At 41.2% G+C, this 16,952-nt stretch overlaps 1 protein-coding gene across 1 annotated transcript in view; it reads left to right on the plus strand.

Moving 5' to 3' along the window:
• The window catches only part of LOC115156181 (G-protein coupled receptor 39-like), a 29,113-nt gene extending 12,460 nt beyond the window's left edge, over nt 1–16,653 (plus strand). The window contains exon 2 of the mRNA XM_029703537.1: nt 15,750–16,653. Coding sequence (XP_029559397.1) covers nt 15,750–16,252 — 503 coding nt within the window. The 3' untranslated portion in view covers nt 16,253–16,653. The remainder of the gene's footprint in view (nt 1–15,749) is intronic.
• Nucleotides 16,654–16,952: the final 299 nt, after the last annotated feature.

Here is a 16,952-nt window from a genome sequence, read left to right on the forward strand (position 1 = left end):
AGCACAGACAAAGGATGTCAAGGATCTGGAAGGATTCTGTATGGAGGAATGGTCTAAAATCCCTCCCAATGTGTTCTCCAACTCATTTGAGAAAAACGCTCAGGGCCGTTATCCAAGCAAGGTAAGGAATTAAAAGGTATTGAAATATGGGGTGTCAATCATTTTGACCCCTAACTTTTTGAGAAAAAAAGTATTACTTGTTAAAGGCGACGCATACACTTATATGTTAATATTCTCTTTTAAGGGAGGGTCCTGTATCCCTGCTGTGTTTTTCCTAGAGATGATTCAGTCCTTTTCCTTTGTGGGTAGATTTTTGAGAATATCAATCTCGTCTAGTCAGATATGAAGGAATAAATAACAGAGACTAAACACATCCATATGGTCAAGAGAGGCAGATGGCCAGCTCCAGTCATGCAACAGGTAACATAGTCTAATTTGCTGCATCATGGAACAGTCCACAATGTTAATAGCTTAGCATTGAGCAGTGTTTGCTAATTTTTCTGTTGGCATGTTCAATTAGTCCTAGTGCTTTATTGTTGAGATTTATCATACCTACCAGAGCACTTCTGGAAGTCAAAGCTTTAAACAGACAAAAGGTGTGTTGTATGCCTTTAGCTTCCCAGTTGGCATATCAGAATCGTCTAGCAAGATGTCCGAAAACTTACAAACAACTTTTATCCACTCTTTATTTCTTTCCTTCTCTCACTCCTGCCATCCCTTCCACCTTCAGGCTGTGACTGTGAAATGACCTGGAAATAAGAATCTGTTCCTTATTGCCACTCAGCTGTAAAATGCCTTGAGGACCAGTATGAGTCATATTGAGAGATGAATGGATGGAGCAAGGGAGGCATTCTTCTTTTTTCTCTGGACTGCAGCAACCCGCAGTCATTGTTTTCCATAAAGCATTGTTATGGGCCTCCTGTTTTAATCAGGGTAAAACCAATGGAAGCCAGGGCCCAGGTTCCCTCTACAGCATTAGCATGATTAATACAGAGCCATACTCCTCTCTGTTCATTTGGAGGTGTGAGGTAGTTAGTGTCAGTGTCCTGCCAGTAGCCATGATTGGTGGTCCTATGACACAGATACTACCGATACCCCTTCTTTATATAGCTGCACCACCGAATCCACGGAAGCTCAATTGGCTTGAGGCAAAACAGCTTTGTGGCATTTTAATGAGACAGTATTGTCATTATACCTTTTATGTAGTCACATCCTGCCTACTATGCCAGTTGTAAACTGGATTAAAAACACTATTTAATGTGGTATGACATTATCTTTTATGACATGGCACTACCAGTCTTTTCAGATCCGATTCTGAAATTTTCCAATGCCTAGTGATTCTTCCGAAGAAATCACACAGGCCGTATCCAAATACCAGTATTTTCGTTCTTTATAGTAGGTAGAACGTTTTGTAGCGTGAATTTTGAAAAATGTAGTATGCTTTAAATGCCAGGATGTCATACTCATTTTGGCTATTCATCAAGTAAAATTCGCTGCACACTATAAAATAAGAGAATCATCTTTCCAGACCCACATGTTTCAAAACAGCTGATAATCAGAGAAGGGGACGGGTTCCCAAAACGAACAAATGGCGGGAATCAATTAAATTGCGGACTACATTCAAATTATCAGTAACATGTTGATATTTGTTGCTAGCTGTATTCGTTTTTTTGCTAAGCATTACATTCTAAATAATATGCAGCACGATTACTACACAGCACAGTATGCCGTTTTAGTAAGTATTAGGCAAGACGGATTTTCGACATGGCCAAAGCAAATGTACAAACTCTGTTTGCCTCTGGACGTTGCAGTCCAGTATCATTGCTTGAGTAAGTCTGGAGAAAAGATGCAACATAAAGAGAACAAAAAGTGATGGTCTATCAAAACAAACAGTTGTGTGAGAAAATCTCTTAAAAGATTAGCGCAATATCACTAATATCCTCTTCGGAATGAATGAAGTTGCTCGAGTGGTTTAACGACAGAGGATATTCTATTAGCTAATTAATTTGCTCACACGCGGTAGCTAGGGCAGCCAGTACATTTGTGACTGACAGACTTGAAAAAGACTGGAGATTCTCCCAGGCTTATAAGTGTCCTTACTGGATCCATGGACTTAGATATAATGAAGACATATCTTCCCCACACAGGCAGGCAGGCACGCAGACACACATGCACACACATACACACACACACACACACACAGTGAGTTTGCTGTTTTATATCATATTATGCTTTTTATTACACTGTGATACTCAAGCACTTACAAACTTTAGGGCCTAAACACCAACCGTTATTTGCGTGCATCTCTACACCTCACATTTGCTTACAGGTTTTATAACTTGTTTGCAGTACGTAACAATAGTGGTGTAACCACCACAGAGCGATGTCTGGCCACACAATAGAAACGAAAGGCTCAATCAGAGATTCCAATTACAGAAGAGACATGGAATGAATTGGTTGAATAATCAGCTTTAATTGTTTTCTAATTAGTAGCTTGGCATATTGTCCATATTTACGGGCATGAAACCACTTTTGACTCCGTTCCATTAATTCCATTCCAACCATTACAATGAGCCTGTCCTCCTATAGCTCCTCCCACCACCACCCTATGGTGTGCAGGTTTGGGTAGGTTACTTTCTAAATGTAATCCCTCACAGTTACTAGTTACTTGTCCAAAATTGTAATCAGTAACGTAATTTTTGGATTATCCAAACTCAGTAACGTAATCTGATTACTTTACTTTTAGATTACTCTCCCTTTAAGACGCTTTAGAAGAAGACAAAAATGTATATTACTAATTGAACGACATCTATTGCAGGACAAATCAATGTTAAGAGTTTCATAACTAGCCCTAAATGGATGTTGCATTACTTTATGGGTTGGTGATGTAGGCTTTTTCTAACCCATTGCTTGTACTATATGATTAAAAGAACATAATACATAAAAAAACAAAGTCTGTGAGATTTCCATCAATCCAAGTCATTGAATACCCCTTGATCTTCAAGAATAGGATATGGAAAATATGTAATTATAGAATAGCCAAATTGTTTTATCTGAACATAACCCAAAAACAAAGGATTTATATGCTGACTACCATGGAGTGAATTTAGTCAGCAAAGGACTTATTGGCCTGCCCTACTCTGTTGTTTATGATTTTGTTGTCATGGAGGCCTGATTGAGCTTTTATTATTAATGCCATATGCTGCATTTGCTATCAGCATTTTGTTTATGTTTTTTTGTAAAAAATTTGATAACTTGATCATTTGCAGCTGTTTAAGTGTATCAAAAGTGCACAAGTTTTAAGTCTGTTCAGCACGAATTAGATTGAGCAATAAAAGCCCCACTCTAGGTCATTTTTGACAATATGTGGATCACAATACCACTGAGAAGTTTAGAAGGGAGGAAATCCCTCAAACTTTTATTCGATAGCCTGGGATCCGCACTATGCAGCTGTTGCAAGAGTACATTTTTCACTGTCTGTCCAATAGTCTCAAAAACAATGACTGATAGGCATCTTAAACTTCTTCACTTCAACCATTATTGGGTTAAAATACACATATACGGCCTCCCGGGTGACGCAGTGGTCTAAGGCACTGCATCGCAGTGCTAGCTGTGCCACCAGAGATTCGGGGTTCGAGCCCAGGCTCTGTCGCACCCGGCTGCAACCAGGAGGCCCATGGGGCGGCGCACAATTGGCCCAGCGTTGTCTGGGTTAGGGAGGGTTTGGCTGGCAGGGATATCCTTGTCTTATCGCACACTAGCGACTCCTGTGGCAGGCCGGGTGCAGTGCACGCTGACCAGGTCGCCAGGTGTACGGTGTTTCCTCCGACACATTGGTGTGGCTGGCTTCCGTGTTGGATGTGCATTGTGTCAAGAAGCAGTGCGGCTTGGTTGGGTTGTGTTTCGGAGGACGCATGGCTCTTGACCTTCGCCTCTCCCGAGTCCGTACGGGAGTTGCAGCGATGAGACAAGAATGTAACTACTACCAATTGGATACCATGAAATGACCACATATGCAGTGCATTCGGGAAAGAATTCAGACCCCTTGACTTATTTCACATTTTGTTACATTACAGACATATTCTGAAATATATTTTTTTTAAATGCCTCATAAATCTACACACAATACCCCATACTAAATAAGAGAAAACAGGTTTTTAGACATTTTAGCAATTGTATAAAATAAAATGTAAAAATAATTACTTTTGCTATGAGACTCGAAATTGAGCTCAGGTACATCCTGTTTCCGCTGATCATCCTTGAGATGTTTTCTACAACCTGATTGGAGTTCACCTGTGGTAAATTCAATTGGATTGGACATAATTTGGAAAGGCACACACCTGTCTATATAAGGTCCCACAGTTGACAGTGCATGTCAGAGCAAAAACCAAGCCATGAGGTCGAAGGAATTGTCCATAGAGCTCCGAGACAGAATTGTGTCGAGGCACAGATCTGGGGAATGTTATCAAAAAATAGACTCTTCCTAGATCTTGGCCGCCCGGCCAAACTGAGCAATCGGGGGAGAAGGGCCTTGGTCAGGGAGGTGACCAAGAACGCGATGGTCACTCTGACAGAGCTCCAGAGTTCCTCTGTGGAGATGGGATAACCTCCCAGAAGGACAACAATTGCTGCAGCACTCAACCAATCAGGCCTTTATGGTAGAGTGGCCAGACGGAAGCTACTCCTCAGTAAAAGGCACATGACAGCCCGCTTGGAGTTTACCAAGAGGCACCTAAATGACTCTGACCATGAGAAACAAGATTCTCTGGTCTGATGAAAGCAAGATTGAACTCTTTGGCCTGAATGCCAAGCATCACGTTTGGAGGAAACCTGGCACCATCCCAACGTTGAAGCATGATGGTAGCAGCATCACACTGTGGGGATGTTTTTCAGAGGCGGGGACTAGGAGACTAGTCAGAATAGAGGGAAAGATGAACGGAGCAAAGTACAGAGAGATCCTTAAAGAAAACCTGCTCCAGAGTGCTCAGAACCTCGTGACTGGGATGAAGATTCACCTTCCAACAGGACAGGACCCTGAGCACACAGCCAAGACAACGCAGGAGTGGCTTTGAGACATGTCTCAATGTCCTTGAGTGGCCCAGCCAGAGCCCAGACTTGAACGCAATTGAACAACTCTGGACAGACTTAAAAATAACTGTGCAGCGACGCTCCCCATCCAACCTGACAGAGCTTGAGAGGATCTACAGAGAAGAATGGGAGAAACTCTTCAAATACAGGTGTGCCAAGCTTGTAGCGTCACACCCAAGAAGACTCAAGGCTGTAATCACTGACAAAGGTGCTTCAACAAAGTACTGAGTAAATGGTCTGAATACTTATGTAAATGTGATATTTCATTTTATTAATTTTTTTGTACATTTGCAGACATTTCTAAAAACCTGTTTTTACTTTGTTATTATGGGTTATGGTGTGTAGATTGATGAGGGGGAAAAAAATTCAATCCATTTTAGAATCAGGCTGTAACATAACAAAATGTGGGAAACACACACTGAGCATACCAAACATTAGGAACACCTTTATAATTTTGAGTTGCACCCCTTCCCCCCTTTTGCCCTCATAACAGCCTCCATTCGTCTGGGCATGGAATCCACAAGGTGTCGAAAGCGTTTCACAGGGATGCTGGCCAATGTTGACTCCAATGCTTCTCACAGCTGTGTCAAGTTGGTTGTATATGTCCTTTGGGTGGTGGACCATTCTTGATACAACACAAGAAACTGTTGAGCATGAAAAACCCAGCAGAGTTACCATACCCCGTTCAAAGGCACTTAAATGTTTTGTCTGGCCCATTCACCCTCTGAATTGTACACATACACAATCCGTGTCTCAATTGTCTCAAGGCTTAAAAATCATTCTTTAGCCTATCTGCTCCCCTTCATCTACAATGATTGAAGTGGATTTAACAAGTGACATCAATAAGGGATCATAGCTTTCACCTGGATTCACCTGGTCAGTCTATGTCATGGAAAGAGCAGGTATTCTTATTGTTTTGTACACTCTGTGTACATTTGTGAACAGCCATCCACAACAACTACAATCAGTAAGGCGCAAATGACTAAGGGCTCTATTCAATCTGTAATGCTTCAGCGTTACTGATTCCACAATGGAAATATAAAGGTAATTTCCGATTGAGCCGACATATGCAGCGTTTACCGTGAATGCAGTCTCCGCTAAAGTAGAACAGTTGCCTTTAAATTTCATTCACGCTGTAAAGCTGACCTTCCGCGTTGCGAATTCAATAGAGCCCTGAATGAGAGAGCAGCAGTGTAATTCACGTCAATGCGCACCACCCGTAGGCTACAGCACTGCTGTCATCCTTACCGGCAAGCGAGTATTCAAGTTGGATAATCTTTGGATGCCGACAGCAGTCACACCATTGGAAGACATAGCTTAGATTTACTCCTGCTCTTTTCCCTCAATCCATCAAATGCATTCGGTGTGTCACCATAGTAGTCTCTGTCTTGTGGTCAGACCGATGATGTATATAAACCCTGGTTTGTTGATCCTATGTATTGGCCATTGAGAGGCTTTGAAGCCACCAGTCGGCCATATTGGTACTCCCCAGTAGGAACAGTTCTACATGGGAATGAATGGAATTCTACAGTATTTCAATTAAATGTTTCAAGGGCAGAAATACATGTATTTTTTTTGTGGGGACAGTAACATTAGTAATCTCAAACAAATATACTTTAAGGATTTTTTTCTTTTTTTATGTTTAGCTCACATAATAGGGTTTCAAAGTATGCTTTATTTTTGTATTACTTAAATCGCTTTGAGATTGTAATGAAAAGCGCTATAAGCACAATGTATTATTATTATTATTAAGGTGTCTGTAATAGAATATCAAATCACATTTATTTATAAACCCAGCCTAGAACCCCAAACAGCAAGCAATGCAGATGTAAAGCACTGTGGCTAGGAAAACCTGCCTAGAGAGGAACCAGGCTCTGAGGGGTGGCTAGTCTGCTGACTGTGCCAGGTGGAGATTATAAGAGTACATGGCTATTAAGGCCAGATCGTTGTGCAAGATGTTCAAACAAAGATGACAAGCAGGGTCAAATAATAATCACAGTGGTTGTAGAGGATGCAACAGGTCAGCACATCAGGAGTAAATACCAGTTGGTTTCATAGCCGAGCATTCAGAGGTCGAGACAGCAAGTGTGGCAAAGACAGAGAAAGAGAGGGAGGGAGGGTTAGAGAGAGAGGGTCGAAAACAGCAGGTCCGGGACAATGTAGCACGTACGATGAATAGGTCAAGGTTCCATAGCCGAAGGCAGAACAGTTGAAACTGGATCAGCAGCATGACCAGGTGGACTGGGGACGGGGACAGCCAGGAGTCGTCAGGTCAGATAGTCCTGAGGCATGGTCCTAGAACTGAGAGAGAGACAGCGAGAGAGTCAGAGAGAGAGTGGGAGAATAAGAGAGAGAGAATAATTAAGTTCAGATAGGACACCAGATAAGACAGACAGAGAATTTCACCAGATAGGACAGACTGACCCTTGCCCCCCAGCGCATAGACTATTGCAGCATAGATACTGGAGGCTGAGACGGGGGGTCATGGGACACTGTGGCCCTCTCCGACATTACCCTCGAACAGCGCCAACCCACTTTGCCAAAGCACATTCTCCACATTAATAGATGAATATCAACAGACCACCAACTTACTAACCTGAGACAAGGCTGATTATAGCCCACGCATATCTCCTCCACTGCACATGCCCAAGGGGGCGCAAGACCGGACAGGAAGATCACATCAGTGACTCAACCCACTCAAGTCGAGTATAGCAAAAAAAGCCTGGCACGATGTGACGCACCCCTCTTAGGGATGGCATCGAAGAGCACTAGTAAGCCAGACTCAGCCCCCTTAACAGGATCAGAGGTAGAGAAACCCAGTGGAGAGAGGGGAGCCGGCCAGGTAGAGACAGCAAGGGTGGTTCGTCACTCCAGTGCCTTGCCGTTAACCTTCTCACCCCTGGGCCAGACTACACTCAATCATATGACCTACTGAAGAGATGAGTCTTCAGTAAAGACTTAAAGGTCAAAACCGAGTCTACGTCTCCCACATCTATAGGCAGACCATTCCATGAAAATGTAGCTCTATATGAGAAAGCCCTGCCTCCGGCTGTTTGCTTAGAAATTCAAGGGACAATAAGGAGGCCTGCGTCTGGTGACCATAGCGTGAGTATGTATGGCAGGACCAAACCAGAGAGATAGGTAGAAGCAAGTCCATGTAATGCTTTGTAGGTTAGCAGTAAAACCTTGAAATCAGCCTGGCCTTAACAGGAAGCCAGGCTAGCAATGGAGTAGTTTGAGCACATTTTTTGGTTCTAGCCAAGATTCTAGCAGCTGTATTTAGCACAAACTGAAGGTTATTTAGTGCTGTATCCAGGTAGCTAGAGCTAGAGAGTAGAGTATTGCAGTAGTCTAATCTAGAAGCATGGATGAGCTTTTCTGCATCATTTTTGGACAAAAATGATTTTTGCTATGTTACGAAGATGGAAAGAAATCGGCCCTTTAAATATTATTGATATGATCGTCAAAAGAGAGATCAGGGTCCAGAGTAACGACAAGATCCTTCACAGTTTTATTTGAGACGACTATACAACCATCAATATTAATTGTCAGATCAAAAAGCAGATATCTTTGTTTCTTGGGACCTAGAACTAGCATATCTGTTTTGTCCGAGTTTAAAAGCAAAACATTTGTCGCCATCCACTTCCTTATGTCTGAACACAGGCTTCCAGGGTAGGCAATTTTGGGGCTTCACCATATCTCATCAAAATATACATCTGTGTGTTGTCCGCATAGGAGTGGAAATTTACTTTGTGTTCCCGAATGGCATCACCAAGAGGTATAATATATAGTGAAAACAATAGTGGTCTTAATTAAAACGGAACCTTGAGGAACAACAAAACGTACAATTGATTTGTCAGACGACAAACCATCCACAGAGACAAACTGATATATTTCTGACAGATAAGATCAAAACCAGGCAAGAACTTGTCCGTGTAGACCAATTAGGGTTTCCAATCTCTCCAAAAGAATAAAGTGATTGATGGTGTCAAAGCGGCACTAAGGTCTAAGATTACGAGCACAGGTGCAGAGCCTTGGTCTGAAGCCATTAAAAAGTAATTTATCACCTTTGTGAGCACAGTTTCAGTAATATGATGGGGTCTAAAACCAGACTGGAGCATTTCATATACATGATTTGTCTTCAGGAAGGCAGTAAGTTGCTGCGCAACAGCTTTTTAATACATTTTGGGTCAATGTTTGGCTTTTTCAGTAGAGGCTTTATTACTGTCAAATTTAGCAAGTTTGGTACACATATGGAGGATAGGGAGCCGTTTATTATCGTCAACATAGGAGGGCCAAGCACAGGAAGTAGCTCTTTCAGTAGTTTAGTTGGAATAGGGTCCAGTAGGCAGCTGGAAGGTTTAGAGGCCATGACTATTTCCATATATGTGTCGAGAGATACAGGATTAAAAAACTTCAGTGTCTCCACTGATCCTAGATCCTGGCACTTCTGTGCAGACTCAGGACAATTCAGTTTTGGATTAATATGCAGATTCTAAGAGAAGTACGTAACTTCCTTTCTAATAATCATGATATTTTCGTCGAAGAAATTAATGAATTCATCATCAAGTGAAGGCCATCCTATCTTGGGGGATGCAGCTTTTTAGTTAGCTTTGCGACAGTATCAAAAATAAATGTTTTATTGTTTTTATTAAGTTTTATTAAGTTGAAAAAGTAGACTGATCGAGCAGCAGTGAGGGCTCGTTGATATTGCACGGTACTGTCTTATCAAGCTAGTGTAATGAACACTATGGGAGACAGAGAGCTGGTTTCAAGCGCAGGGCGCAGCAGGTGTATATTGTAAAGGACCACAGGAGGAGGCAGGTAGCTGGGTCCAGGGGTAGGCAGGTCATACACAACAAAGCAACAGTACAGGCAGGGAAAAGGCGAGTAGCGTAATCCGGGAGATTAGGCAATAGGTTGATAACAGGAAATCCGATAGGCTAAGGTACAGGCAGGGAAACTATTATACACAGGAGGATTAAATTACGGGAAAACCAGCGCTCTGAAAAGAAGTGTGTCACAAAACAAACAATACCTCACAATGATGGGGTGCAAGGAACTGAACTAAATAGTGTGTGATAATGACATACAGGTGTATGAACAGGGGATCAGAATTCATTGATTGGGATCTGGAGAGTGAGCTGCGTTCAGGAGATCTATGTGTTTGAGAGTGTGAGTTGGAAAGTGGGTTGGAAAGGGAGCTGTGTGTTTGAGAGTGTGAGTTGGAAGCAATGTTACAGCTAGTCAGAAAACTTTTTTTGATTTTTTTTTTGTATTTTCTGGAAGCTTGCCTCAGCGCTCGGTTATTTTCTGTATACCAGGGAGCTAATCTCTTTTGACATATGTTTTTGTTTTTAGAGGTGCGACTGCATCTAGGGTATTATGAAGGTTTAATTTGGATCTTTGGTTAGGTGGTTTACTGATTTTTGTACGTGGACGTCCTTGGGTAGGTGGAGGGAGTCTAAGAGGGCATCTAGGAATCTTTAGGTTGTCAAGAATTGGGTTGTCCCAGCTTTTGATAATTCTTGGTTGGATTATTTGTTATTTGTGATCCGATAGTCCAGGATTATGAGAAAAATATTTAAATACACAATATTTATTCCACAGGACAAAACTACAGTAGATCCAGGGTATGACAGTGGCAATGCGTAGATCCAGAGACATGTTGGACAAAACCCACTGAATTTATGATGGCTCCAAAAGCCTTTTGGATTTGGACTGTGGACTTTCCATGTGAATATTTAAGTCACCAAAATGACTACAAGGACTTTCCATGTGAATATTGAAGTCACCAAAATGACTACAAGGTCTGTGAAGAAGTGAGGAACATTGTATACGGCCCAGGAGGCCTTTGAACAGTAGTTATAAAAAGTCATTGAGTAGGCTGCATAGATTTCATGACTAGAAGCTCAAAAGACGAAAACCGTCCATAAAAAAAATTCTGTCGTAAATGTTATACTTCCGCCTTTGTGGGATATGGTCACTAGTGTAACCAGGAGGAGAGGCCTCAATTAACACAGTAAATAAATCAGGCTTGAACCATGTTTCAGTCAGGCCAATCTCATCAAGGTTATGATTAGTGATTAATTAATTGACTGACTGCCTTGGAAGTGAGGGATCTAACATTAAGTAGTCCTATTTTGAAATGCGAGATATTGTCACAATCTCTTTCAATAATGACAGGAATGGAGGAGGTCTTTATTCCAGTGAGATTGTTAAGGCGAACACCACCATGTTTAGTTTTGCCGACCTAGATCGAGGCTTAGACACGGTCTCAATGGGGAAAGCTGAGCTGACTACATTGACTGTGCTAGTGGCAGACTCCACTAAACTGGCAGACTGGCTAACTGCCTGCTGCCTGGCCTGCACCCTATATCATTGTTGAGCTAGAGGAGTTAAACCCATGTATATGTTGATAGATAAGATGAGAACACCCCTCCAGCTTCGATGGAATCTGTCACTCATCAGCAGGCCAGTTATCTACAAATTCTCTCTTTTTGAGGGACAGAAAACAGTTTTCAATCAGCGATTGAGTTGTGTGAGTCTGCTGTAGAGCTCACCACTCCCTCTAACTGGGAGGGGGCCAGAGACAATTACTCGATGCCAACACAACTTTCTAGCTAAGTTACACGCTGAATGTTGCGCTTGGCAAAAACAAATGTAGACATCAATAAATGCATTTCTACAGCTTCCAAAATATTTTTTACACTGATGGGGGTTTGCTAGGATGGAGGCATTGTGGCTTCAACACAGCACCTCCCTATCAGTCATCTAGTGTATATATAAAACAGTGGGTCAGATTCACGCTGGTGGAACAAACTTAAACTTGCACCTTTTTTATGCTGATTTGAATGTCATTGAGAAACAGAAATATTTTTTTATTTATGAATTGAAAAGTAATCCTAGAAGTAATCATTTAGTTTTTAAAAAGTGTCTGTAATCGGATTACAATATTTTAGCAGATCAGTTACTTACATGTAATCCGTTTCTCCCCAACCCTGTGCATGCCTGTGTGTGTGTCAGGGGACCAGGCTGTCCAGACTGTTCTTTCATATGCAGTGTGAGGCAGCAGGAGCGCCCAGCAGGATAGCCGAAGAAAAAACAGACCCTGAGCCAGAATATGAGTGTGTTTCGCCAAGTACTCGCTATTAAAGGATGATAATGGTGAATAGTGGTGGTGTACAGTGTGGGGGGGGGGGATCTGTGTGTGTGTGTGCGTGCATGTGTTTGTGCACGTGCCTGCATGTGCATGTGTGTGTAGATGTGCACCATTTGTGTACCTTTTGTGTGCCTTGACAACAAGATCTTACTACAAATGTTTTGAGGTGTATGTGTGTGTGTTTTGGGCATTATGTGTTATATTGTTATGGCATAAGACAAATACTAGACACTGTATTCAACCAAAGACCCACAACACAAAAATACAACATCAATCAACAGTCATTGACAACTACCATTATGGAAGCTATAACGTTTTAATGTTTTACAGTTTAATTCTGTTACGGTTTTACAGCACCAATCCATGCTGGCCCAATGGCAATTTTCCAGGTGACTGGCCACTCTAGAATGAGGAAGCCTTGGGATAGGAAGAACCAAACTCGGATCGATCTCCTCCCCAGGAATTTGGAGCAAATAGCTGTCGGGAATTGTCTTCATGGTTCTCTGTTCAACATTTGGACATGGTATTAGCTAAAAGGTCACGCAAAGGATAGACTTAATCGATTCTACAAGAATGGTAAACCTGTCAGGGAGAACCAGTGTCGACATCCAAGGGGGCTCTGTCTGACTGTAGTGTGCCAACACCTGGACTAGGCACTGGCAGAGCCATGTTGTTCTGAATGGCGGCCTTGGTATTTCATAGCCTGTGCAGAACTAACAAAAACAAAGATTCCACACAAAGGGGGTTAAATCATTTTCAGACTTCATAGATGTCTCCACAATCAAATACAGGAGTAATTATGTTCCATCACAGTGGTGCATTTACATGTCCCAAAACCCACCTCCAACAGTTTCACTGGGTCTTATGCCAAGCTCCAGTCCCATATGTATGATGAGTAATGTGTGTATGTGTAGGAATAAAGCACAGGAGCAGTGTATACAGTGCTTTAATTCCAGTCCCATTTGTCCCTTTGCTGCATTGTTGGAAGGGTGGCCACTGATGGTATTTGGTAGCTGTCTGTATGTTGAGTGTTGACTAGCTCAGGACCTTGCTGTTAGGAGGGAAAGTATAAGTAAAGTAGTGGCTTTTATGAGCAGATTAGACTAGTTCCAGTTCCAGTTCAGTTCTCTAATTTCATTATTTGTCTGTAAAAATTATATGGCTCAAACCACATGACAGTTGAATGAGAGGAATGAAAAACACCTCTCAGGATTATAAAGCTAATTTTCAATATTGAAGTAAAGGCCAACTTCCACAAGAACAACTTGGTCTGCAGAAAACAAATAGCCAGATCTATTATTGATAGTCAAATTACCACAAAACCCTTGGATATAATATAATATAATAATGTTTGTTATAATAATGTCAAGATATCTCTTAAATATTCATGCACAGCCGTACACACTGAAAAACGTGCCAATTTTGGCAAAACTGTCTTACATTAGGAGTCATAACAGCATTCATATCCATTCATTAATAATGTGTATATTAGATTCAAAATGTAAGAACGTTTCGAACACCATTGGAGTCTTTTTGATGACATAAGCTAATCCTGCTTTGAAAATGTTGATATTCATATGTTCCGGCTAAATATTCTGTGAGAAGTTTCCATTTGACTTATATCTCTATCAGAGATATAAGTATCTCTATCAGTTTTCTGTTTACCCCTTTAGGCATGTATTGTCTAGAGATGTTTGAAATTAATAAAATATTTTTGTAAAACAAGACGGTTTTTTTTTTGCCTCCGATGTAACTTGACTTGTGGGTGTAGCCAATTTCTATTTCCTTAACTTGATTTCAATGGGAAATTGGAGCCCATTGACCTGTTACGTTTGAGTTCTTGATGCAGTCGATCAATGCTCTCAGGAATGTGTCTCTTCAGGAGGCATTTGTTGATGTGGAACTAAGTATTATTCATTTAGCATTAGAAATATGGTTGAGTGTGAATATTGTATCTTCAACACAATTCCGGCATGTTTGTAGGTAATAGAATAGCTTAGCTATAAGAGTCCAAACTCACTACCACCAAGGGTTGGAGTTTAATCTTCACATGCTTTACTGTCAGCTTAGTCTACTTTAGCATGAGGCTTAAAGCATATAATAAATATGTGCTGAGAACATACTTCATGGTTTGTGCACCTGCTATAGCATGCACATAACATACCAGGCTGATGCCATATAATCTAAGCCTACTTTCCAGTCATAAATAGCATACTGTACATTTCACATTTAAAGTTTCTCTGTCTTGAGTTTTCTGAGACCCATTCCTGACACTTGCTACTGTATGACTTTGCCTCATGGTGCATTCACACTTTGGAAGAATTCTGTAAGATCAACCTGCATTCAAGTCTGCACAAAAAAAAGATGTATAAACCAAAGCCAAAAGAACCCATATGCAGTGGGATTTGACCAATTTGCATGTGTATTTTTAGATAAGCAGCATAGTATGTACTGGAAATAAGAACAGTGCAGATATGTATGTCTAGAATCAACAACTTCATGTCCATGTTGGTAAGCAAACTTAACAGTTTTAATTATTTCAACACTGAATAAGTGTTAGTTAATTAAACAGTGTTAAACATGTATTTTAACACCTAAAAATTGTTAGAATACAGCATGTTTAATACTTATTTAATTTAAACACTTAAAATGTTTTACAATAAATTACAAAGATAGGTAACTGTGTGTGCGGGAGTTATTCTACCACTTTTTCATGCAGTTTATAACCTATTCATGAGTGTTTTCCCCAAAGAGTACATACATTAGCCAGGGAGGAATGTTTCTAGAACCTGAACCTCATCATCACAGAGAACTTATACACTCAATTAATGTTTTTTTTTTTCATTCTTATTAAAACCCCATTTTATTTATTTTGGCAAGGATAATGTTCAGACAATGTTTTTCAGCAGTTGCCTTTATTCTGGGGTTTTCATTTAAAATAATTGTTGCACATCAAATAACACCCCCATGAATGAAAAAAAATACATATCCCTGTTGATGTTTTTTCTTTATTTGTTGTATAATTTTTACCATTAGAATGGGTACTGTTGTAGTCTTGAAATTCACTAAAACAATCAAGGAGTCAGTAAGAATGTGTAATTACCCTCTCTAATGGACTACTCACTGTCGACTTATAATGCAGCTCTTCTACTCTCAACTTCACTTCACTGTGACACAGGGCTGAATAAAATATTTACGTAGCTCATAATTTATTTTCGGATTTCACAGCATTTCAATGTAAGCCCTCAATTCATAATCAGTGGACCATTTAGTAGTATGCCAATATCAATAGAAATACAACTAAATTATTGAAATGTAATTTGAAATCAGCGTGATCCCCTAAGGACTAACTGGCCGTTTTTTGTACACCAGCACAGACCTCCATGCACTGACATTTATTAGCATTATTCATTAGTCTACTTCCTTATTCTTAATTACTTACTCTCCCTCTCTCTTCTTCCCCCTCTCTCGCTCCCTGTCTCCATCCCTCTTTTCTCAGGTTTAATAGTGGGCTCCCTCACTGTCTGCTGGCTACCCAACCAGGTGCGTCGCCTGATGACCGCCGCCGTGCCCAAGTCCAGCTGGACCATGCCCTACTTCCGCAGCTATGTGGCGCTGCACCCCGTGGCCGACACCTTCTTTTACCTCAGCTCAGTGCTCAACCCCTTCCTGTACAACCTCTCCTCCCGCCAGTTTCAACAGGTCTTCGTCCAGGTGCTGCGCTGCCGCCTCACCATTGAGCATGTCAACAAACGGACTCTGAGGAGCTCCGAGGCCAACTCGACCCGCTCGTTGCGGCCCCTGCTAAAGTCGCTGCGTTGTGGTCATGGCGGCAGGTCTACTCAGACTCAGAGCTTGGAGTTGAAGATGCCTACGTTCACTACCTTACATATTCCTAAGGACACTCCAGCTCCCAGCCCTGAGGAGGCCCTTTCCACAACCGATGAATCACGCTCAATTTCGGTGCGAAAGGGAAATGAGCCCGATGAGACTGAAATTTAAGGGGATGCATTCGGTGCTTTAAAGTTTATTCAAATACATATATCATAAAGTTGGCTTGTGTTTACACCTTATATTAACATGTGGTTGTCGTCATCCGAACGAGATGATCCGATCACCATCTGATCGAGATTTGTTGCTTCGACACATGGTAATCACATTTAGTCCATATTGTGACCAGATTCCCTGGTTCCCTCCCTGTATGCAAATTAATCCAACCTGCCGATATGACACAAACTGTATAAATCGACAAAACAGCGCACTTTTATAGTCAATAGTTTTATACTCTCATCATTACAGCCTACTTTTGTTATCCACAATTCAAGACTGAGCGTAATAGGCCACTGGGCAAACCACATCATTTCAACGTGGATAATTTGGTAATATTTGGTTGAGACGTTGATCAATGAGATTGCAACCTTTATTCACCCACTCCAAAGACAGTCAAAAGTTAGTTGAATTTCCAGTGTGTTATCACTATGCTTTCAACCATCTGCAATCTGGTTCATGTTATCAATCAACCAACCAACCAGAGTATTTACAAACAGAACAGGAACTAAATAATCCACGTGTATAGATCACATCTTTACTAATGTTGCAGAAATCTGCTCTAAAGCAGTGTCCACACCCATCGGATGTAGTGATCATAATATAATAGCTATATCTAAAAAAATCTAAGTTCCAAAGCCTGGGCCTAAAATTG

This window comes from Salmo trutta, chromosome 20 (assembly GCF_901001165.1).
Source record: "Salmo trutta chromosome 20, fSalTru1.1, whole genome shotgun sequence".
Taxonomy (NCBI): domain Eukaryota; kingdom Metazoa; phylum Chordata; class Actinopteri; order Salmoniformes; family Salmonidae; genus Salmo; species Salmo trutta.